Source organism: Bombina bombina, chromosome 4 (genome assembly GCF_027579735.1).
Source record: "Bombina bombina isolate aBomBom1 chromosome 4, aBomBom1.pri, whole genome shotgun sequence".
NCBI classification, from domain to species: domain Eukaryota; kingdom Metazoa; phylum Chordata; class Amphibia; order Anura; family Bombinatoridae; genus Bombina; species Bombina bombina.
In genome coordinates, this window is record NC_069502.1 from 1,073,839,844 (window position 1) to 1,073,866,193 (window position 26,350).

Sequence of the window (26,350 nt, forward strand, 5' to 3'; positions counted from 1 at the left end):
ACCAAGTGCCTCTAAGTGAAGCGAGGCCATACGGTATAAACGCTATCTTGAATTGTAGTACATCTGTCGCATCTGCTAATTTGCCTGCCTGGCCAGAGATCATTGGCTCTACTGCTAACTATGGAGGATTCCTACTCTGAAATAAGAAACTGCCTCTTGGAATTGGACCACCGCATGACGAACCACTTTAATTGTCTGAGAGATGCCATCAGAAGCGGCTCTGAAAACACAGTGCCGTCTGCTGCAATAATAGAGGAGCAAGCGGAGCTTCAAACTACAACTACAGCCTACCCCCAGCAGAGTACTTCGTCAGTGCTAACTTGCCAGACTCCAGTAGCTATTTCATCTTACATCTTGCAAGTGGTGGAGGGAGAAGCTTGTTCTGTGGAAGAGATAGGATTGCGGCTGCCTGATATACGATCGGTTACATTTGCCTGCAGCGCTTATGGAGACACCTTAACCTTAGGGGATCCTAGGCTGCGCTTTAACTATTTGAACCCTCTTGTTAGCCCCCCTGGGCACCCCAAATCAGCGATTCATATCTTACAAGTAGTCATACCCCAAGAAATAAAACTCTTCGTGCATAGTGGGACTACATTTGCGATCTCCCCTGGGGGAACATTTATTCCGGATCACACAGCCTGCATTGTGGTGGATAAAGCCACTTCCCTTATAAGCTGGACATCTGGGTTATATGAGCAGGCAGGCATGTACAGCTCCTTTGTTTTACGTGACATGCTACAGATGAGTGATTTTGCAGACCTCTACATAACCGTTAAAACCTCCAGCATAGGTGCAAGTGTGGATTGGAGTTTAGGGAGAGACTTCATCACGTATTATGACAGCCCACAACTCCTAAAACTGTCCTGCATTCCCTCTGCGATTTATTGCTGTTTGAGGCTCTCTTTTGACCCAGGTGGTGATTTTTATCTTTACTCCCTCTACTGCAGACACTGATGGGTTAGCTTAGCATCGTCAAGAGATGATATTCTACGCGGTGCCTTGTCAATTGATAGATGTTACTTTGCCCTGACGTGGTCACACAGATTAACAGTTTCACTACTACACCTGATACGTTATTTAGAGCTCCTGCCTGCCAGTGCTTTCTTTATGGGCTACATCGGAAGGTGCCCTGGCTGAACCACTTCCCCCTCTGTATAAAGCCTGAGATCAGCGAACTGCCAATTTGCCATGCTCTGCTGTATTTGCAGGTTACTGTCTCCAGAGACAATTTATATTTATATAGAGCTCCACATTAGAGACATTAACTTTTTACACAGCATATAGATGTTGACAGTGCTGTCTGATAAGGTTTTCTTTTTTCCTCTATACCTGAGTTTATTGTAACTGACTAATACTTAAGGGCTCTATGGTTTATAATCCCATGTCAATTCTACATTTGGTCCATGCATGTTTTGAATGTCAGTGGTACACTTTGGGTCAAGGGGTAATCAGAGTTTGGTTTGATAGTTTCATTTTATATAAGCTAATTTTACTCCATAGAGCCCAGTTTAGATAATCTTTATAATCAGGGGGGGGGAAATGCTTTAAGTTTTATGCATGTTGACACTATTCTTATGCACAACGCCTTAACCAGAGGATTTAGCTCAAATTACCTAGAGCTGTGCTATATTGGATAACCTGGCGACTAGCTTTAAATATGTACATCTACATTTTATATCCAAATGTTCCTCTAATGTAGCCGCATAATGTTTGTATATTATATGCTGAGAGTTGTTTGTTTTGCAGCTAGTTGATTCTTATGTCTTCTACTTCCACAATTGTTTTATATGAGAAGTCTGTTATTATGGCTTAAATTGCATTAAGGGAAGGCCTTCTTAACAGAATGTACAATCTAGCTTGTTTTATATGTCCCTCATGACATTCGGTTCTCATAGGTTTATTTGCTACTTTATTATCAGTACCCTGCATCCCCTGCTCCACTCCATAATTCATAGCAGTACTAGGCACATTAGATGCATAAGTAGGATATATAGTGCCCAATATGAATATTTCTGAGGATATGCCCTGTTACTCAGTTTCAGATAGGCTTCTTACCCAATATTATGTGTCCATATAAGCTCTATTACTAATTATTTCAGATATTAGTATCTTTGTAAAATAATTTACTTGGTTAGTATGCCTTACCACATGTCTGGACTTAATACATGATATATGTCAATTAAATCATGGAGATATAGGTGAGCCATTTTGCAAGTCTTTCTATAAAAGGTAAAAATATACCACAGGCGATCCTAAGTTTTGACACACATTATATGTCCATACTGACTTCCTTTAAGCCTCTACTTGAGGGACTCGTATCTTTTTCAGGATGTGACCTTCTTAGACACCTCCCATTTCTATCTGACCCCTCTCCTCCCTTTCCCGCTGGCGATTAGTACCTGCGGGTCATACCCCTACTCCTTTTACCTGCATCGCCTATAGATGGCACCTCCCCAGGAGAGGGGTTCATGTAGTGGCCCTTAACTGACTTTATGTGTCTATAGAAATGTCCCCCCCCTGTTTGTATCTTCTTTGGCAATTTCCCTTACACCCATATGCCCTAGTTTTCATATTTTAGAGTTGTTCTCCAGGAGTATACTCAAAAGCCCTGAGATCCAATCCCATTCCATTTTACATCGCCCTGCAGTTTGTATTTTCAAGATCACATGGCTCCGCCCCCCCCCCCTTCCCTTCTCCCCTCTCCCCCCCATTATGAGCGGCTCTTGCCCGCTGCGTCCCCCCCCCCCCCTATATACTCAGGCCTACGGGAGGCCTGAAAGATACCAGCTCCCTTCCTCTCACTGTTTTCAGCATATAGAATACCCTTTATTTGAGAGTAGGGACCACTAGTTACCTGTATTATAAAACCGAGACTTCATTTCTATATGCCCCAGTCACACATGTTTTGATTTCACTGTTCGCACTCCGTATTTAAGGTCATGAAGTCGGTGCTATAACTTATGTCAAATGTTATCTCTCTGTTTTCAACCTAGATATCTTCCATATCATTGACTCCTATTATATAAATATTGAACTTCTATTGACTAGATAATATTTTGACAAATCATATATTAGCACACCAATGTCTTAACTTTTATGTACCTTCCATGTGTGATATGTATCAGTTAGTTTTCTTTTTGTATTTGTTTTGTGCTGGGACATGCTTCCTTCGCTGTTATCTCCATCCATTGTCTCAATAAAAATTATTCAATAAAAAAAAAAAAAAAAAAAAGATATTAACAGAACAAATCAAATTTGATAATAGAAGTAAATTGGAAAGTTGTTTATACAGTAATCACATGCTGTATCTGAATCATAAAAGTTTAATTGTGACTTTACTGTCCCTTTAAAGGGCCATTATAGTAAAAAAAAAAAAATTGCTCTGCTTCGTTAAGAGTATGTAATTTTTTTGACTATTGACCCTGCTCTTCTGTGTATTTAACCCAGTAAAAGGGTTAAACAAACGGTAAATGTTCCGTTTGGGACTAGAGGTGCACTGCTGGTACCGAGCAAAACATCTGTGTGTTTAATCCCTTTGCGGGTTTAAACAAAAACAGGATTGATAGTCAAAAATGACATGCGGACAACGGATTGAGCATGTAATGTTTTGACTATAATGGACTTTTAAATGGATTAGATATAGCATGAAATGTTAAACTTTCCAATTTACTTCTGTTACCAATTGTGCTTCATTTTCTTGGCAATTTTTTGTTCAAAAGTAATCTTAGGTGAGCTGACTAGTTTGCACATGTATTTATCCATATGGCACTAGTGTTTGCAACAATTTTTATATCCATATTATTATTACCATCATCATCTGTTATTTCTAGAGCCCCCAACAGATTCCACAGCGCTAGTTGCAAACACTGCTAAGATCTTATCAGCCTAACTAGTTTTAATCAACAAAAGATACAAAAAGAATAAAGCAAATTTGATAGAAAGTGAAATTGTATTTAAAATTGCATGCTCTATTTGAATCATAAAAGTTTTAATTTGACTTTACTGTCTCTTTAAAGGGACCCTCAAGTCAAAATAAACTTTTATGATTCAGATAGAACATGCAGTTTTAAGACACTTTCCAGTTTACTTGCATTTACAAATTTTGCAGTCTTTTTATATTCACACTTTCTGGGGAACAAAATCCTACTGAGCATGTGCACAAGCTCACAGGGTATATGAATACTAGTCTGATTGGCTGATGTCTGTCACATGATACAGGGGCTGGAAAAATAAGAAAAAAAATTTGTCAGAAAAAAAAAAAAAAATCTACCGATTTAAAATTCAGAGTAAGTGTTACTGTATTTTCTTTTTATTATGCACTTGTTAATTGTGCAATTCTCCATTGAGTGGTCCTTTAAGACAGCAAGAGCCCCAAAGCTTTATCTGCAGCTTGATAAATGGAGCCCATCAACCAGGAGATAAAAGCCATGTCTGACAGACCTACCCAAAGCAGCTATCATAGGGGTGTAATGTATTATGGCCTAGGCCAACAAGGCCTGCGCTTAGAATAGCAGCATTTTTTGCTACATTGCAAGGGACGCGTCCACACAAACCAAAATCAATTTTCAGCACATCGAGAGTACAGTAATGTGTTATATAGTGCAGCCGCATACCCAGCCCTGCATTGGTCCTTACATGCGACGCTACAAGTGTGCACAATGCCAATCCTCGGTCTTCCAGCTACTGTCCACAGGAGGCAGGAAGAGTGCCTGGGCTCTTCGATCTGGAGCTTCTACTACTTTTGACCACAGGATATATGATAAACCAATGCATAATAACTCGTAGATGTTATGATAAGAAGCCGACAGATGTTTTTCCTATTTGGAGTTATAAATGTGATTGCAACGCTCGTTTATGTTGCCTGCATTTAATACCATTAAAGTTTACCAGCCATGGTGATTTTGGGAGACCACTAACGGGCTGCATATCTCTATTATATCTATATGTATGTTCTGCTCAACAAAAAGGTATCCTCAACAAAATGTATCTTTTTATTAACATTTGGGGAAATTGAATATCTAATATATGCAGAGTTTAACTCTACGTGGAATAGCACACAAAGTAAGTTGCAGCCGAAACTATTTAACTGCTTGGAGAATTATAGACCAATACCTGCTGCCAACTGTGCTAAGGTTTAATTTTGCTGTGGCTGACAAACACCTTGTTATTATGAAGCAGTTCCATTGTGTTCATATTTTATGCTCCAGGCTACTAATTGTCCTACGTCTGTTTTTAATCTGGAGTTTGTATTTACAGTTTGTGTTACTGGGATATTTTGGAGTGCACGGCTTGCAAATCTTTTTATAATTAAGTTTTCTGTATTTGTGCTGAATTCACTGTCTTTCCAGAAATCATATGAATTGCTTGAGATTTCTCTCTTTTTTTAGTACATATTTTTAAAGGTTCTGCACCAATGGATTTATATAGGAATAGTTTGTCCTTAGGCATAATGTTTTAAATCATATACCATCTTGGCTGCTATATTTCATAATAGAAGGCGGCACTGCATGGCGTGCTGGGGATCAGCCTAAAACTAAGGGGTGAAGTGCCAGTTTTGGGATAGGTTGTTGCAGCACGCAAGAAGAAAGACGTTCAGAATTTACTTGTACATATTCTTCTGTCTGTGGGTGATTTCTCAGTGATTCGGCTGGGTAGGTAGGGGGTTACATCTCGAGCTCTACAGAAAGTTTGTGCCCCTTTAAGCAGTTGGTGTAGTATCACATTGTGTCCCCAGAGATCCCTTTGAGCAGTTGGTGTAGTATCACATTGTGTCCCCAGAGATCCCTTTGAGCAGTTGGTGTAGTATCACATTGTGTCCCCAGAGATCCCTTTGAGCAGTTGGTGTAGTATCACATTGTGTCCCCAGAGATCCCTTTGAGCAGTTGGTGTAGTATCACATTGTGTCCCCAGAGATCCCTTTGAGCAGTTGGTGTAGTATCAGATTGTGTCCCCAGAGATCCCTTTGAGCAGTTGGTGTAGTATCACATTGTGTCCCCAGAGATCCCTTTGAGCAGTTGGTGTAGTATCACATTGTGTCCCCAGAGATCCCTTTGAGATCCTGTATTTCTAGCTCCAACACCACCTTTCAGCTCAGACCAATGTCTTTTCCTCCCTTCCCTCCCCTCTCTCCCCATCTCTTCTCTCATTTACTTTGGAAATTCCATGAAAAAATAAATAACATCTTACACCCTGATCAAAAACCATTACAACTAAAAAAAAAAAAAAAGCCCTAAACCCTGGGGAATGGGGGGCAGCAGAATTTTGAGTGCCTAGGGCAGCACAAAACCTAAATACATCACTGAACTATTATGATTCTACCTAAAAAGTACACACCAAGACATAACAAAAGGAAGATAGCATATAAGAACCTTGTATAATTCTTGTTATGCACATAACTACCTGCATGACGAGGCCTTCTAGTCATGCAGGGGGATCGCTGATCAAACATAACAGGCCGGTGGCCTAGTGGGCAGCACTCCCAGGTTTCTCAAAGAGGCTGAATCAGGAAGGAGCTTGAAGTTACAAGGGAGCTGGAAGGGGAGGGAATTCAAACCCCTCAATATCAGCTCCTGTAGCAGCTACAAACCTCAAAGACCCCTCCCTTAAAATAGAGTTGTCTTGGAGGAGTAATAGAAATCAGGGCAAGCAAAAGAAAAAAAGCGTGGCGGGGTGTCAGACTCTCTGGAAGTCAATGGTGGTTAGCGGGGCGCTTTGTCTGAGAGGGAGGAGGAGCCAGGAAGACTGAACGTAGCTTGTACTGTACGTTGGAGGTGAGCCGTAGCGGAGGAGCTGTGTGCCTATCCGACATCGGAGTTATTGGGGGACTGAGCGAACCAGGACACCAACGTTGACAGTAAGGTACTGACCTAAGAACCGTGTTGTGGCTGAGACGCTATGCTGTGGCAGGTTCCTCCTGCTTTAAGGGCTGTGTCACTTGAGCGCTTGTAAGGGTACCTTTTTCTGTGTACATTATGATAGAAATCAGATCTATTACAAATAAAGAAAGAAAAAAAAAAAAACACACACAAACACACAGGGATGTTACATTATATGCACAATACAAAAAAAAATCTGGTATGTCTAAAAGTTTATTTTCTAGCAGACAAGTCCCTCTCCTAAAGGGACAGTCTACTCCAGAATATTTATTTTAAAAGATAGATAATCCCTTTAATACATATTACCCAGTTTTGTATAACCAACACTGTTATATTAAAGGGACACTGTAGTCAAATATACACTCGTGTTCTAACAATAGCATACCAATTAAAAAAAATTTCAAAGTACATTCAAATTTTTGTTGTTTGCAATATATCAGTTTTATCATTTTTACCTTTTTCCAAACCCACGGATTTATACTCCCTAACTGTATTCCAATCCTGGAGGACAACTCCAGTTGGAACATGACGACTAATGGACGCAATGCGCATGCGCGACTACACGCAACGTCATTGTCACCGTCTTAGGGCTAAGAAGACACTCTGTTGATCCAGCTTCAGAGGAGTATGCTGCGTAGTGTGCGCATGCGTTATTTTCTCTGCTGTCGGTGATGTTTGCTTCTATGCCGCAATATGCGCATACGATACTAATAGAAAACGATTGCACATGCGTTTAATGACGAAATTGTATTTTAATTACATGCCAATACTGGGCATACAATTGGCCAGAATGTTATTGCTTAGACGGCCCACATTTGAGGGCTGGTTAACGTGACGTCAGTGACATAAAATAAAAGTTTATTTTTCAGCTAAAGGGAGCTTCGTTTTTGAAAATGAAAAGGTAGATTTAATTTATAATTGCAATGTTTAATGTTGGGTGAGTTTTGCCTAAGAACAGCTAAAGTTAGTAATCCTTTAATATACTTTTTACATCTGTGATTACCTTGTATCTAAGAGACTGTCAAACGAACTGAAATAAGGGAAGTCTACAGACATGCATTTTAGCCAATCAGTGCACTCTCATAAGTAACTCCACGGCGTGAGCACAATGACAGATAGATAGATATTTATAGATATAGATATATATTTATTTTTTTTTAATTTGTGTGCGCCACTCACTGGAATTTGACCAGCAATAGGGCTTAAACGTAGGTAGCAAAACAAAGCTCAAAAATTGTCTAAGCAGTGGGAAAAAAAAAAAAAAAAAAAAAAAATCAGAAAAAAAGGATAAAGGGACATGAAACTCAATTTTGCTCTCATGATTCAGATAGAGCATGCATTTTTAAACAACTTTCCAATTTATTTCTATTATCTAATCTTTCATTCTCTTTGTATCCTTTTTTAAAAGTATATCCAAATAGGCTCAGAAGCTGCTGATTGGTGGATGCACATAAATGCCTCTGGTCATTGGCTTTCAACCAACTCCCAGTAGGGCATTGCTGCTGTATCATCCACAAAGGATACCAAGAGAATGAAGCAAATCAGATAAAATAAAGTAAATAGGAAAGCTATTTAAAATTGTATGATCTATCTGAATCCTAAAATAAAAAATGTTGGGTTTCATGTCCTTTAAAACACTGCTCCTGCCCAGAGAGCGGCCGTTGGCAATGGCATCCATCTGTGATGAGACATACTGGGTCATGACCTAAAAAAAGACACTCTGAGCAGACAGTAAAAAACACAGGTGCACAGGGCATAGTAAAATCATAAATGGAACAGTGCTATCTTAAGAAAGAAAAATATTAAGTCCATGATCCTTTTCAGTTTTTGTAAAATGCACATGTCAAATAAGGAGGCTGTTTCCACTACCTTCAATACAAATATCTACTTTAGGATCCAAATGCAGTTCCATTTGAGCTGGTCTTGTGTACAGCCTATTTTCTCACTCATATACAGACAATTTTATAGTTGCATTACAGTGAAAAAAATATCATGCTCTCTTGCTGTTGTTGCAAGGTCGACAGCAATAAAATTATATACTTGTGTCTAATGCCTGCAAATTGGTTAAATGCATAGGTAAAGTTTGGTTCGATCACCACAGATAACTGCTAATCCTGAGTGGAAACTGCCGCTGACCGAATCATTAAAGGACAGTCAAGTCCAAAACAAACTCATGATTTAAATAGGGAATGTATTTTTTTTTTATTTTTTTATTTTTTTTTATTGAGGTTAAATGCACAATACATAACATAAAAAGGAGGAACTTGAATGTGCAAAAGAATTTACCAGGATTTCTCAAGCCATTTAATATATATATATATATATATATATATATACACACACACAGGTAGCCCTCAGTTTACGCCGGGGTTAGGTTCCAGAAGGAATGGTTGTAAATCGAAACCGTTGTAAATTGAAACCCAGTTTATAATGTAAGTCAATGGGAAGTGAGGGAGATAGGTTCCAGGCCCCTCTCAAAATTGTCATAAATAACACCTAATACATTATTTTTAAAGCTTTGAAATGAAGACTTTAAATGCTAAACAGCATTATAATCCTAATAAAATAATCCCACAACACAGAATATATAATTAAAATAAGTTAAATGAACAAAAACATTTGCTAAACAGAATTATAAACCTATTAAAATAATCATACAACACAGACTTCACTTGCATTTTTCTGCAAACAGTTATTTCTATGCATTCCAATCTGGACTGATTTATAGACAGGAAGATCTTGTTCCTTTGAAATCTGCTTGACTGCTCAGGTCTGGTTAAACTGATTAATTTCAGCTTGCTTGGCTTTGCTGCAACACAAGCGGACAGCTCCACCTACTGGCTATTTTAATAAATGCACTGCTTCTCAATACTTTTCAATAGCAGTCACATGACTGGAAAAAAAGGTTGTTATTCTGAAACGGTGTAAATTGAACCGTTGTAAAACGAGGGCCACCTGTATATATATCACCACTACGTCATTACAAATACAGTATTTTGCTTATATCTATACAGATTTGGTATTGACTTCCATGATAAAAAAAAAACACCACGTATCTCAGCTGCTCAAAATTAAAAACAATCCAAAAGTGCAGTTTAGTATGTCCCTCCAAAAGGAAATAAACTGCATACACACAATATAGTTACATATAGATATATATATATATATATATATATATACATATACACACACATACATTATATATATATATATATATATATATATATATATATATATATATATATATATATATAATTTTTACTTTATTTTGAAGCCACACGTTTGTACTAAATAGAATGTGCTACTCTAACACTAAGACTATAACAACTTTGTGTATTATTGTGTTAACAAGCAATCCGCTTTCTGCCAAGAATAACGATGGGCTACATCCAACAATCCCCCTATCCCTCCCCCATGCTGTACCTTGGGGTAGCTGCTCGTGGAGTCTTCCCTCCATCAGGTCTCTGTTTAGCTCCCTCTTTAGGAGACGAGTTGGATTTATTTCCCCCAGATGACGGGACATCAGCCTCGGTAGGTGATGTTGAGATTCCCCCAGATTTAGATTTACTGCTGCTAGAAACCGGGGGAGATTTTGTAAAGAAGCTGAATAATGTGCTTTGCTTGGACATGGTGACTAGATAGCAGAGACAGACTCACGCGTCTCTCAGCAGCACCCAAACATCAGGCGCTGGCGGGAAAAACTTAGTGTCAAGAGAAAAAAAGGGAAACATCAGATTTTAGAGCCAAACTGCAGTTAGCCAATCAGCTATCCCACCCATGACGCTTACCCTGAGGTTAGCCTATCAGCTTGCTCATGGAACAAAGTGGGCGGGCACAAATTGGCGCACTATACTGAGATCATATAAAGATCAGTTCCAGGTAGAGAGAAGCAGGGAGTTTGGGAATTGTAGGCTGTTAGGATTATAGTAGGCCTTGTGATGGGCTGCAGTGCAGAGAGTTTCGTCATCTGTATAATACTCGTTTTAGAAGTTGTTTACTGCCTGGTGGCCTATTGTGTTGTTTTATCACACGCAGACTCCTAATCTTTTAAACATTTCTCATACATGGCATTGCAATCCTTTCACTTTAGTCTGTTTTTCTTGTGTTTTTGGTGGTGCGCTATAAATAAAAATAATGACGAGAAACAATTGAAATACTTGGTGTTACAGTTTGTAAGCGCTGTAACCTAGATGACTGACCAGTTATGGTATTTCGTATAACATGTTCAGAAAAAAAACAGATATTAGATGTCAAAATTCCAATTCATAATTAGTGGAGTATTCAACAGGGCCTCGATGCAAAAAATGTTGGGGGCCCCTACATTTATCTCTGTTGTAAACAAAAGTAATAATATTCATGCTGCTGACTGATAATTTTGAGGATAGATAGATAGATGCACCTGCACTAATAAATTCTCTCCTGCATTTGTATTGTACACATTCTGCACACATTTGTATAATAGATTGGCTGACATGGGCAGCCCCCAGCACTTGGACCCTGGTGCCACTGTGCATGCTGCCTCAATGGTATTTCTGCTACTGCATTTGATGCTCAAAGACCAGATATACAGGCATCCTCTCATGAGCCATGGTAGACTCGTTACCCAACTTTTTGACCAATCATTTGAATGTGTTATAAAAAAAACATGATAGAATTCTAAGAGATTAATGTAAGTGGCAAAATAATAAAAATGTCATAACAGGTTTTTTTGCTTTAACATTTTAACAATAAATAGCAGAACTGCAAAAAAAAAAAAACTGAGAGGAAAACCCATTTTTGTACCACTTGACTGTTGCCATGATGCTGAAGTTAGCTCCTTATTCGGCCAGCTTCTTATTCGAATGCTGAAGTTAGCTACTTATTCGGCCAGCTTCTTATTCGAAGATTCAAGTTAGCTTACTATTCACCCAGCATCCTATTCTAGTTAGCTTCTTATTAATGAAATAAATGATTTATTAAACAACAATTAGCAAAGTTAATATGATATTAATCATTAAATTTGGCACCAAAGGTGGCAACATAATTTTCATTAATTTCAATAGGGAAATTCTGAATAAGATAACAAGCTTTTAATCTTGGCTCACTCACATTTTACTTGTTTTATACTAATTGGGCATCCCTCTACAGAAAAAGAATCAATCTAGCCTGAGCCAAATTATATTGATCATGTAATATGGCACCAAACCTGGTACCCTCATTTCAATGGGAGATTTTGAATAAGTAACCAAGCTTTTAATCTATTAAAACCATCTTGGCTCACTCACATTTGGCTTGTTTTATACTAATTGCGCTTCCCTCTATATAAAAAAAATCAATGTAACCTGAGCCAAATGATATTGATCATATAATATTGCATCAAAGCTGGCACCCTAGCATCCATGTATTTCAATGGGAAATTGTGAATAAGTAACCAAGCATTTCCTCTATTAAAACCATCTTGGCTCACTCAAATTTGACTTGTTTTATACTAATTGGGCATCCCTCTATATAAAAAAAATCTATCTAGCCTGAGCCAAATTATATTGATCATGTAACATGGCACCAAACCTGGTACTCTCATTGTAATGCATTTCAATGGGATATTCTGAATAAGTAACTAAGATTTTAATCTATGAAAAACATCTTGGCTCACTCACATTTGGCTTGTTTTATACTAATTGGGCATCCCTCTATCTAAAAAGAATCAATCTAGCCTGAGCCAAATGATATTGATCATGTAATATGGAACCAAACCTGGTACCCTAATTTCAATGCATTTCAATGGGAGATTTTGAATAAGTAACCAAGCATTTACTCTATGAAAACCATCTTGGCTCACTTACATTTTACTTGTTTTATACTAATTGGGCATCCCTCTATATAAAATGAATCAATCTAGCCTGAGCCAAATGATATTGATCATGAAATATGGCACCAAACCTGGTACCCTAATTCCAATGCATTTCAAAGGGCAATTCTGAATAAGTAACCAAGCTTTTAATCTATGAAAAATATCTTGGCTCATTCACATTTGGCTTGTTTTATGCTAATTGGACATCCCTCTATCTAAAAAGAATCAATCTAGCCTGAGCCAAATGATATTGATCATGTAATATGGCATCAAAGCTTGCACCCTAGCATCCATGTATTTCAATGGGAAATTGTGAATAAGTAACCAAGCATTTGCTCTATTAAAACCATCTTGGCTCACTCACATTTGGCTTGTTTCATACTAATTGGGCATCCCTCTATCTATAAAGAATCAATCTAGCCTGAGCCAAATTATACTGATCATGTAATATGGCACCAAACCTAGAACCCTCATTTTAATGCTTTTCAATAGGATATTTTGAATAAGTAACCAAGCATTTACTCTATGAAAACCATCTTGGCTCACTCACTTTTTACTTGTTTTATACTAATTGGGCATCCCTCTATAGAAAAAGAATCAATCTAGCGTCAGCCAAATTATATTGATCATGTAATATGACACCAAACCTGGTACCCTCATTTCAATGCATTTCAATGGGAGATTTTGAATAAGTAACCAAGCTTTTAATCTATGAAAACCATCTTGGCTCACTCACATTTGGCTTGTTTTATGCTAATTGGACATCCCTCTAACTAAAAAACATAATTTATGTAAGAACTTACCTGATAAATTCATTTCTTTCATATTAGCAAGAGTCCATGAGCTAGTGACGTATGGGATATACATTCCCACCAGGAGGGGCAAAGTCTCCCAAACCTCAAAATGCCTATAAATACACCCCTCACCACACCCACAATTCAGTTTAACGAATAGCCAAGAAGTGGGGTGATAAAAAAGTGCGAAAGCATATAAAATAAGGAATTGGAATAATTGTGCTTTATACAAAATCATAACCACCACAAAAAAAAAAAGGGCGGGCCTCATGGACTCTTGCTAATATGAAAGAAATGAATTTATCAGGTAAGTTCTTACATAAATTATGTTTTCTTTCATGTAATTAGCAAGAGTCCATGAGCTAGTGACGTATGGGATAATGACTACCCAAGATGTGGATCTTTCCACACAAGAGTCACTAGAGAGGGAGGGATAAAATAAAGACAGCCAATTCCTGCTGAAAATAATCCACACCCAAAATAAAGTTTAACGAAAAACATAAGCAGAAGATTCAAACTGAAACCGCTGCCTGAAGTACTTTTCTACCAAAAACTGCTTCAGAAGAAGAAAATACATCAAAATGGTAGAATTTAGTAAAAGTATGCAAAGAGGACCAAGTTGCTGCTTTGCAGATCTGGTCAACCGAAGCTTCATTCCTAAACGCCCAGGAAGTAGAAACTGACCTAGTAGAATGAGCTGTAATCCTATGAGGCGGAGTTTTACCCGACTCAACATAGGCAAGATGAATTAAAGATTTCAACCAAGATGCCAAAGAAATGGCAGAAGCTTTCTGGCCTTTTCTAGAACCGGAAAAGATAACAAATAGACTAGAAGTCTTACGGAAAGATTTTGTAGCTTCAACATAATATTTCAAAGCTCTAACAACATCCAAAGAATGCAACGATTTCTCCTTAGAATTCTTAGGATTAGGACATAATGAAGGAACCACAATTTCCCTACTAATGTTGTTGGAATTCACAACTTTAGGTAAAAATTCAAAAGAAGTTCGCAACACCGCCTTATCCTGATGAAAAATCAGAAAAGGAGACTCACAAGAAAGAGCAGATAATTCAGAAACTCTTCTGGCAGAAGAGATGGCCAAAAGGAACAAAACTTTCCAAGAAAGTAATTTAATGTCCAATGAATGCATAGGTTCAAACGGAGAAGCTTGAAGAGCTCCCAGAACCAAATTCAAACTCCAAGGAAGAGAAATTGACTTAATGACAGGTTTTATACGAACCAAAGCTTGTACAAAACAATGAATATCAGGAAGAATAGCAATCTTTCTATGAAAAAGAACTGAAAGAGCAGAGATTTGTCCTTTCAAAGAACTTGCGGACAAACCCTTATCTAAACCATCCTGAAGAAACTGTAAAATTCTCGGTATTCTAAAAGAATGCCAAGAAAAATGATGAGAAAGACACCAAGAAATATAAGTCTTCCAGACTCTATAATATATCTCTCGAGATACAGATTTACGAGCCTGTAACATAGTATTAATGACAGAGTCAGAGAAACCTCTTTGACCAAGAATCAAGCGTTCAATCTCCATACCTTTAAATTTAAGGATTTCAGATCCTGATGGAAAAAGGGACCTTGTGACAGAAGGTCTGGTCTTAACGGAAGAGTCCACGGTTGGCAAGAGGCCATCCGGACAAGATCCGCATACCAAAAACCTGTGAGGCCATGCCGGAGCTACCAGCAGAACAAACGAGCATTCCTTCAGAATCTTGGAGATTACTCTTGGAAGAAGAACTAGAGGCGGAAAGATATAGGCAGGATGATACTTCCAAGGAAGTGATAATGCATCCACTGCCTCCGCCTGAGGATCCCGGGATCTGGACAGATACCTGGGAAGTTTCTTGTTTAGATGGGACGCCATCAGATCTATTTCTGGAAGTTCCCACATTTGAACAATCTGAAGAAATACCTCTGGGTGAAGAGACCATTCGCCCGGATGCAACGTTTGGCGACTGAGATAATCCGCTTCCCAATTGTCTATACCTGGGATATGAACCGCAGAGATTAGACAGGAGCTGGATTCCGCCCAAACCAAAATTCGAGATACTTCTTTCATAGCCAGAGGACTGTGAGTCCCTCCTTGATGATTGATGTATGCCACAGTTGTGACATTGTCTGTCTGAAAACAAATGAACGATTCTCTCTTCAGAAGAGGCCAAAACTGAAGAGCTCTGAAAATTGCACGGAGTTCCAAAATATTGATCGGAAATCTCACCTCCTGAGATTCCCAAACTCCTTGTGCTGTCAGAGATCCCCACACAGCTCCCCAACCCGAGAGACTTGCATCTGTTGAAATTACAGTCCAGGTCGGAAGCACAAAAGAAGCCCCCTGAATTAAACGATGGTGATCTGTCCACCATGTTAGAGAGTGTCGAACAATCGGTTTTAAAGATATTGTTTGAGATATCTTCGTGTAATCCTTGCACCATTGCTTCAGCATACAGAGCTGAAGAGGTCGCATGTGAAAACGAGCAAAGGGGATCGCGTCCGATGCAGCAGTCATAAGACCTAGAATTTCCATGCATAAGGCTACCGAAGGGAATGATTGTGACTGAAGGTTTCGACAAGCTGCAATCAATTTTAGACGTCTCTTGTCTGTTAAAGACAGAGTCATGGACACTGAATCCATCTGGAAACCCAGAAAGGTTACCCTTGTCTGAGGAATCAAAGAACTTTTTGGTAAATTGATCCTCCAACCATGATCTTGAAGAAACAACACAAGTCGATTCGTATGAGATTCTGCTAAATGTAAAGACTGAGCAAGTACCAAGATATCATCCAAATAAGGAAATACCACAATACCCTGTTCTCTGATTACAGACAGAAGGGCACCGAGAACCTTTGTAAAAATTCTTGGAGCTGTGGCTAGGCCAAACGGCAGAGCCACAAACTGGTAATGCTTGTCCAGAAAAGAGAATCTCAGGAACTGATAATGATCTGGATGAATCGGAATATGCAGATATGCATCCTGTAAATCTATTGTGGACATATAATTCCCTTGCTGAACAAAAGGCAAGATAGTCCTTACAGTTACCATTTTGAACGTTGGTATTCGTACATAACGATTCAATATTTTTAGATCCAGAACTGGTCTGAAGGAGTTCTCCTTCTTTGGTACAATGAAGAGATTTGAATAAAACCCCATCCCCTGTTCCAGAACTGGAACTGGCATAATTACTCCAGTCAACTCTAGATCTGAAACACATTTCAGAAATGCTTGAGCTTTTACTGGATTTACTGGGACACGGGAAAGAAAAAATCTCTTTGCAGGAGGTCTCATCTTGAAACCAATCCTGTACCCTTCTGAAACAATGTTCTGAATCCAAAGATTGTGAACAGAATTGATCCAAATTTCTTTGAAAAAACGTAACCTGCCCCCTACCAGCTGAACTGGAATGAGGGCCGCACCTTCATGTGGACTTAGAAGCAGGCTTTGCCTTTCTAGCTGGCTTGGATTTATTCCAGACTGGAGATGGTTTCCAAACTGAAACTGCTCCTGAGGATGAAGGATCAGGCTTTTGTTCTTTGTTGAAACGAAAGGAACGAAAACGATTATTAGCCCTACTTTTACCTTTAGATTTTTTATCCTGTGGTAAAAAAGTTCCTTTCCCACCAGTAACAGTTGAAATGATGGAATCCAACTGAGAACCAAATAATTTGTTACCCTGGAAAGAAATAGAAAGTAAAGTTGATTTAGAAGCCATATCAGCATTCCAAGTTTTAAGCCATAAAGCTCTTCTAGCTAAAATAGCTAGAGACATAAACCTGACATCAACTCTGATAATATCAAAAATGGCATCACAGATAAAATTATTAGCATGCTGTAGAAGAATAATAATATCATGAGAATCACGATGTGTTACTTGTTGCGCTAAAGTTTCCAACCAAAAAGTTGAAGCTGCAGCAACATCAGCCAAAGATATAGCAGGTCTAAGAAGATTACCTGAACACAGATAAGCTTTTCTTAGAAAGGACTCAATTTTCCTATCTAGAGGATCCTTAAACGAAGTACCATCTGACGTAGGAATAGTAGTACGTTTAGCAAGGGTAGAAATAGCCCCATCAACTTTAGGGATTTTGTCCCAAAATTCCAATCTGTCAGACGGCACAGGATATAAATGCTTAAAACGTTTAGAAGGAGTAAATGAATTACCCAATTTATCCCATTCTTTGGAAATTACTGCAGAAATAGCATTAGGAACAGGAAAAACTTCTGGAATAACCACAGGAGCTTTAAATACCTTATTCAAACGTTTAGAATTAGTATCAGGAGGACCAGAATCCTCTATTTCTAAAGCAATTAGTACTTCTTTAAGTAAAGAACGAATAAATTCCATTTTAAATAAATATGAAGATTTATCAGCATCAACCTCAGAGACAGAATCCTCTGAACCAGAGGAGTCATCAGAATCAGAATGATGATGTTCATTTAAAAATTCATCTGTAGGGAGAGAAGTTTTAAAAGATTTTTTACGTTTACTAGAAGGAGAAATAACAGACATAGCCTTCTTTATGGATTCAGAAACAAAATCTCTTATATTATCAGGAACATTCTGCACCTTAGATGTTGAAGGAACTGCAACAGGCAATGGTACTTTACTAAAGGAAATATTATCTGCTTTAACAAGTTTGTCATGACAATCAATACAAACAACAGCTGGAGAAATGGCTACCAAAAGTTTACAGCAGATGCACTTAGCTTTGGTAGATTCAGTACTTGACAGCGATTTTCCTGTAGTATCTTCTGACTCAGATGCAACGTGAGACATCTTGCAATATGTAAGAGAAAAAACAACATATATATAAAGCAAAATTGATCAAATTCCTTAAATGACAGTTTCAGGAATGGGAAAAAATGCCAAGAACAAGCCTCTAGTAACCAGAAGCAATAAAAAATGAGACTTAAATAATTGAGGAGACTAAAGCGACGCCCATATTATTTGGCGCCTAAATGCTTTTGGCGCCAAATGACGCCATATCCGGAACACCGACATTTTTGGCGCGAAATAACGTCAAAAAATGACATAACTTCCGGCGACACGTATGACGCCGGAAACGGAAATAGAATTTTGCGCCAAAAAAGTCCGCGCCAAAAATGACGTAATAAAAAGAGGCATTTTCAGCCCCCGCGAGCCTAATAGCCCACCGGGAAGAGTCAAATTTTTGAAGGTAAGAAAAAATGAATAAATCAAAAAATGCATTATCCCAAATATGAAACTGACTGTCTGAAAATAAGGAAAGTTGAACATTCTGAGTCAAGGCAAATAAATGTTTGAATACATATATTTAGAACTTTATAAACAAAGTGCCCAACCATAGCTTGGAGTGTCACAGAAAATAAGACTTACTTACCCCAGGACACTCATCTACATATAGCAGATAGCCAAACCAGTACTGAAACGAGAATCAGTAGAGGTAATGGTATATATAAGAGTATATCGTCGATCTGAAAAGGGAGGTAAGAGATGAATCTCTACGACCGATAACAGAGAACCTATGAAATAGACCCCGTAGAAGGAGATCACTGCATTCAAATAGGCAATACTCTTCTCACATCCCTCTGACATTCACTGCACGCTGAGAGGAAAACCGGGCTCCAACTTGCTGCGGAGCGCATATCAACGTAGAATCTAGCACAAACTTACTTCACCACCTCCATCGGAGGCAAAGTTTGTAAAACTGAATTGTGGGTGTGGTGAGGGGTGTATTTATAGGCATTTTGAGGTTTGGGAGACTTTGCCCCTCCTGGTGGGAATGTATATCCCATACGTCACTAGCTCATGGACTCTTGCTAATTACATGAAAGAAAGAATCAATCTAGCCTGAGCCAAATGATATTGTTCATGTAATATGGCACCAAACCTGGTATCCTAATTTCAATGCATTTCAATTGGAGATTTTGAATAAGTAACCAAGCTTTTAATCTATGAAAACCATCTTGGCTCACTCAGATTTGGCTTGTTTAATACTAATTGGGCATTCCTCTATATAAAAAGATTGAATCTAGCCTGAGCCAAATGATATTGATCATGTAATATGGCACCAAACCTGGTACCCTAATTCCAATGCATTTCAATAGGCAATTCTGAATAAGTAACCAAGCTTTTAAGCTATGAAAACCATCTTGGCTCACTCACATTTGGCCTGTTTTATACTAATTGGGCATCCCTCTATATAAAAAGAATCAATCTAGCCTGAGCCAAATTATATTGATCATGTAATATGGCACCAAACCTGGTACCCTAATTCCAATGCATTTCAATGGGAGATTTTGAATAAGTAACCAAGCTTTTAATCTATGAAAACCATCTTGGCTCACTCACATTTGGTTTGTTTTATACTAATTGGGCATCCCTCTATATAAAAAGAATCAATCTAGCCTGAGCCAAATGATATTGATCATGTAATATGGCACCAAACCTGATACCCTCATTTCAATGCATTTCAATGTGAGATTTTGAATAAGTAACCAAGCTTTTAATCTATGAAAACCATCTTGGCTCACTCACATTTGGCTTGTTTCATACTAATTGGGCATCCCTCTATCTAAAAAGAATCAATCTAGCCTGAGCCAAATTATACTGATCATGTTATATGGCACCAAACCTGGTACCCTAATTTCAATGCATTTCAATGGGAGATTTTGAATCAGTAACCAAGCATTTACTCTATGAAAACCACCTTGGCTCACTCACATTTGGCTTGTTTTATGCTAATTGGGCATCTCTCTATCTAAAAAGAATCAATCTAGCGTGAGACAAATTATATTGATCATGTAATATGGCACCAAACCTAGTACACTCATTTCAATGCATTTCAATGGGAGATTTTGAATAAGTAACCAAGCATTTACTCTATGAAAACCATCTTGGCTCACTCACATTTGGCTTGTTTCATACTAATTGGGCATCCCTCTATATAAAAAGAATCAATCTAGCCTGAGCCAAATGATATTGATCATGTAATATGGCACCAAACCTGGTACCCTCATTTCAATACATTTCAATGGGAGATTCTGAATAAGTAACTAAGCTTTTAATCTATTAAAAACATCTTGGCTCACTCACATTTGGTTTGTTTTATGCTAATTGGGTATCCCTCTATATAAAAAAATTAATTCTAGCCTGAGCTAAATTATATTGATCATATAATATGGCATCAAACCTGGCACCCTAGCATCCATGCATTTCAATGGGAGATTCTGAATAAGTTACCAAGCTTTTAATCTATGAAAACCATCTTCTCTCACTCACATTTGGCTTGTTTTATGCTAATTGGGAATCCCTTTATCTAAAAAGAATCAATCTAGCCTGAGCTAAATGATATTGATTATGTAATATGGCACCAAACCTGGTACCCTAATTTCAATGCATTTCAATGGGAGATTTTGAATAAGTAACCAAGCATTTACTCTATGAAAACCATCTTGGCTCACTCACATTTTACTTGTTTTATACTAATTGGGCATCCCTCTATATAAAAATAATCAATCTAGCCTGAGCCAAATGGCATTGATCATGTAATATGGCACCAAACCTGGTACCCTTATTTCAATGCATTTCAATGGGAGATTTTGAATAAGTAACCAAGCTTTTAATCTATGAAAACCATCTTGGCTCACTTACATTTGGCTTGTTTTATGCTAATTGGGCATCCCTCTATATAAAAAAATTCAATATAGCCTGAGCCAAATGATATTGATCATATAATATGGCATCAAACCTGGCACCCTAGCATCCATGCATTTCAATGGGAGATTCTGAATAAGTAACCAAGCTTTTAATCTATGAAAACCATCTTGTCTCACTCACATTTGGCTTGTTTAATGCAAATTGGGAATCCCTTTATCTAAAAAGAATCAATCTAGCCTTAGCCAAATGATATTGATTATGTATTATGGCACCAAACCTGGTACCCTAATTTCAATGCATTTCAATGGGAGATTTTGAATAAGTAACCAAGCTTTTAATCTATGAAAAACATCTTGGCTCACTCACATTTGGCTTGTTTTATGCTAATTGGGCATCCCTCTATCTAAAAGGAAACGATCTAGGCTGAGCCAAATTATATTGATTATATAATATGGCATCAAACCTGGCACCCTAGCTTCAATCCATTTCAATTGGCAATTCTGAATAAGTAACCAAACTTTTTCTCTATTAAAACCATCTTGGCTCACTCACTTTTGGTTTGTTTTATACTAATTGGGAATCCCTCTAAAATTCAATCTAGCCTAAACCAAGTGATATGATCAGATAATATGCCACCAAACCTGGTACCATAATTTCCATGCATTTCAATGGGAGATTCTGAATAAGTAACCAAACTTTTATTATATTTAAACAATCTTGGCTCACTCACATTTGGCTTGTTTTATGATAATTGGGCATCACTCTATATAAAAAAATTAATTCTAGCTTGAGCCAAATGATAGTGACCATATAATATGGCACCAAACCTGGTACCCTAAGTTCCATGCATTTCAATGTGAATTTCTGTATAAGGAACCAAGCATTTCCTTTATTAAAACAATCTTGGCTCCCCCATATTTAGTTTGTTTTCCAATAATTGGAAAAGTATTGCACCCTAGCATCCATGCATTTCAATTGTAAATTCTGAAAAGGGAACCTTCTTGGCCTACTCACTTTCGGCTTGTTTTATACTAATTGGGCATTCCTCTATATAAACAATTTAAATCTAGCCCAAGCCAAATGATACTGATCATAAAATAGGGCATCAAACTTGGAACCCTAGCTTTCCTGCATTTCAATGGAAGATTCTGAATAATCAAGAAAGCTTTTACTCTCTTAAAACCATATAGGCTCACTTATATTTGGCATGTTTTATACTAAATGCACACAGAGAGAAGCACACTCACAGGAATGAACAACCTGGCTCAATACCATTGTTAGCTTATTCTATGGCGATTTACCACCTGGGTGCAGCTCCTTTTTAGCCAAGTAATGCTTTTCACAGAGTAGAACTGTAGTATATCAGTCTGATTCTGCCTATTACGGTCAGTCCAGTGCCAAAATACGAGGCCATTCCTCTCGGAACAAGGAACACAGCAACTCCAGACGATCGTTTCAGCCTTCATTGGGCATAGTTCAATCTAGCTTGAGCCAAATTATATTGATCATAAAATATGGCACTAAACTTGGGGACCTAGCATCAATATATTTCAGTAGGATATTCTGAATAAGGAACCAAGCTTTAACTCTATTAAAACAATATTGGCTCATTCTCATTTGGCTTGTTTTATACTAACTGAGCATTTCCTCTATGAAAACCATCTTAGCTCACCAAGATTTGGCTTGTTTTATACTAATTGGGCGTCCCTCTATATAAAAAAGTTGAATCTAGCTTGAGACAAATGCTATTGATGATAAAATATGACACCAAATCTAGCACCCTAACTTCAATGCATTTCAAAGGAAAATTCTGAATAAGGAACTGAGCATTTCCTGTATGAAAACCATCTTGGCTCACCAAAATTTGGCTTCTTTTATACTAATTGAGCATCCATCTATAGGAAAAAGTTAAATGTAGCCTAAATTATATTGTTCAGTAAATATGGCACGAATCCTGTCACCTGAACTTCCATGGGTTTCAATGGGAAGTTCTGAATAAGGAACCAAGCTTTTCCTCTATTAAAATTATCTTGGCTTTTAAGTTTTACTTTCGTTTTTGAAAGTGTTGCACAGCTCCTATTAATTGCTTTACTTGTAATAACATCTATGTTTATTCCCTCCATTCCGGCTGAGACTTGAACCTGAGGAGAGAGTTCCTCTGTTAACTGTCTGGGTCTAGGAGGTGGTGAGTGCCCCAGCCATGAGAAACTTAAAAAAAAACTTTTATTTGTGTCCTTCTGTGGGTATAACGTGAGCTATGGAGGACTCTGACATGTTAGAAGGTACTCCTCCTATACTAAATCATACCTGTTTATATTGTGAGGAGGCCATGGTTTTTCCACCCACTCAATTATGTTCCACATGCCTTAACACCGTTATAAAGTTTAAGGACGGAGACAAGCCTGCTAAGGCTCTTAGTCCCTCTGAGCCATCTTCCTCTCAGGACTCGGCATCCCGTGAGATTTCTACCCTTGCTACATTATCCACTACACATACAGTTCCCTGTAGCACATCTAATCCTCCATCCAGAGGGGGGCTTCTTCCTGCTGACTTTGTCGCGCAGTTACTAATGGCGGTGTTTGCTGCCCTAAGTGCATTACCTCGTTCTAACAAACGCAAGAGAAAGGTTAAACATAGCTCTCCTATCCCAGAGTCATCAAAATATTTATTGGATTTTGCTATTATGTCCCAGTTATCCGATGATGAGTTAACCTCTGTAGCTTCAGAGGGTGAACTTTCTGGGTCTGAGTCCTTAGCATCTAAGGCTCCTTCTGCGGAGGAACCGTCCTTTAGATTTAAAATTGAGCACTTGCATTTTTTTATTAAAGAAGGTTCTCTCTACGTTAGAGGTTCCAGAGGCCGTGCTGCCTGTAGAACCTATGTTACATAAATTAGACAGAGTTTGCAGAGACAGGAAAGTTCCTTTCACTTTTCCTGTGCCGGTTAAAATGGCGTGAATGAGAAAGAATTGGTTCTTACTTTTCCCCCTTGTCTACTTTTAAAAAGTTGTTCCCGGTCCCGGACTCTCAACTGGATTTGTGGGGCTCCATTCCTAAGGTGGATGGCGCTATCTCTATGCTTGCTAAACGTACTACTATACCGAGGATATATCGAGGATAGTTCTTTATTCATAGAGACGATGGATAGAAAATGGAAACCTTTCTGAGAAAGATGTTTCAACATACAGGTTTATTTGTCTCAACCGGCGGCTGCAGTTACCATAGCGGCTACCTACTGGTGCAACTCCTTGTCAGAACTCATTGAGGTGGAGTCTCCCCTCGAGGATATTCAAGACACAATTATAACTCTGAGAATTGCTAATTCCTTTATCTGTAATGCGAAAATGCAAATTATTCGCCTAAATGCAAAGGCCTCTGTCTTTGCGGTCCTAGCTTGCCGGGCTCTCTGGTTGAAGTCTTGGTCTGCAGATATGACATCTAAGTCAAGACTCCTTTCTCTTCCCTTCAAGGGTAATATTTTTTTGGTCCAGGCCTGGACTCCATTATTACTACTGTTTCCGGAGGCAAGGGTGCCTTCCTATCGCAAGATAAGAAGAACAAGTCTAAGGGACAACAATATTCTAATTTTATTCCTTTTGTTGTGACAAATCCCAGCGACAACAATCGTCCTCCAAGCCGAGCAACCCAGGAGTACTTGGAAGCAGGCTCAGTCCTGGAATAAATCCAAACAGAATAAGAAGCCCGCCGAAAACAAATAGGCATGAATGGCGGCCCTCGATCCGGGATCGGATCGTGACCGGGCAGACTGTCTCTTTTTTTCAGATGCTTGATTCCGGGTCATGCAGGATCCTTGGGTCTTGGAGGTCGTATCTCTGGGATACAAGATAGGTTTCAAATCTCATCCGCCCAAGGGCAGATTCCTAACTCTCGAAACTGTCTACCAGACCAGAAAAGAGGTATGCTTTTCTAGGGTGAGTTCGGGATCTATACTCCTTAGGAGTTATTGTCCCATGCCTATCAAAGAAAGAGGCTTGGGGTTTTATTCAAACCTTTTTGTGGTCCCAAAGAAGGAGAGAACTTTCCGCTAAATTCTGTACCTAAAGTGCTTGAACACGTTTCTGAGTGTTCTTTCTTTCAAGATGGAGACGGTACGGTCCATTCTTTCTCTAGTTCAGGAAGGACAGTTTATGACCACCATAGATCTGAAGGATGCATACCTTCATGTTCCAATACACAGGGAACATTTTCAGTTTCTGAAGTTTGCTTTCCTGGAGCAGCACTTCCAGTTCATTGCACTTCCGTTTGGTCTAGCTACTGCTCCAAGAATCTTTACAAAGGTTCTGGGGGCACTTCTAGCCATTGCCAGAACCCAAGGAATCACAGTAGCACCGTATTTGGATGATATTCTGGTGCAGGCACCATCCTTTCATCTTTCGGAAGAACATTCAGAGTCTATTCTCATTCTTCTTCGATCACATGAATGCAAGATAAACTTGGAAAATAGTTCTCTTATGTCAAAAACCAGGGTGGAATTCCTGGGTACTATCATAGACTCCATATCCATGAGGATATTTCTAAAAGAGCAGAGACGTTGCAAGCTTACTTCGGCTTGTCTTGTCCTCTGTAGCTCCTTGTGTCCCTCTGTGGCTCAATGTATGGAGGCGATTGGTCTTATGGTGTCCTGCATGGACATCATTCCTCTCACCAGAATCCATCTCAGACCTCTACAGCTATGCATGTTGAGACAGTGGAACAGAGATCATTCAGAACTGTCTGAACAGATTGTTAAGACCATCCTGGGAGATTGTAATTATGGACGCAAGCCTATCCAGATGGGGAGCTGTTTGGGGTGCCAAGAAGGCACAGAGGCTGTAGACTCAGGAAGAGTCCTCTCTTCCAATCAATATATTGGAACTACGGGCAATCTTCAACGCCTTGAAGGCTTGGCCCCTTCTGGGTTCATCCCAGTTTTACAGATTCTAATCAGACAACATAACCTCGGTTGCCTACATCAACCTTTAGGGAGGTACGAGAAGTTCCCTGGCAATGAAGGATGTATCTTGTATACTGGAGTGGGCAGAGGCCCACTGCTGTTCGCTGCTTGCAATCCAGATTCCGGGTGTGGACAACTGTGAAGGGGATTTTCTCAACAGGCAATCCTTTCACCCAGGGGAATGGTCTCTCCATCCAGAAGTGTTTGCAGATATGCAGAGAGTGGGGGACGCCAGAGATAGA

General features: G+C 38.7%; 1 protein-coding gene across 1 annotated transcript in view; it reads right to left on the bottom strand.

The window, feature by feature from the left end:
* Window positions 1–10,615, bottom strand: part of MSH6 (mutS homolog 6) — a gene marked incomplete in the record, with an annotated part of 174,352 nt that extends 163,737 nt beyond the window's left edge. The window contains 1 exon segment of the mRNA XM_053712227.1: window positions 10,302–10,615. Coding sequence (XP_053568202.1) covers window positions 10,302–10,507 — 206 coding nt within the window.
* Window positions 10,616–26,350: the final 15,735 nt, after the last annotated feature.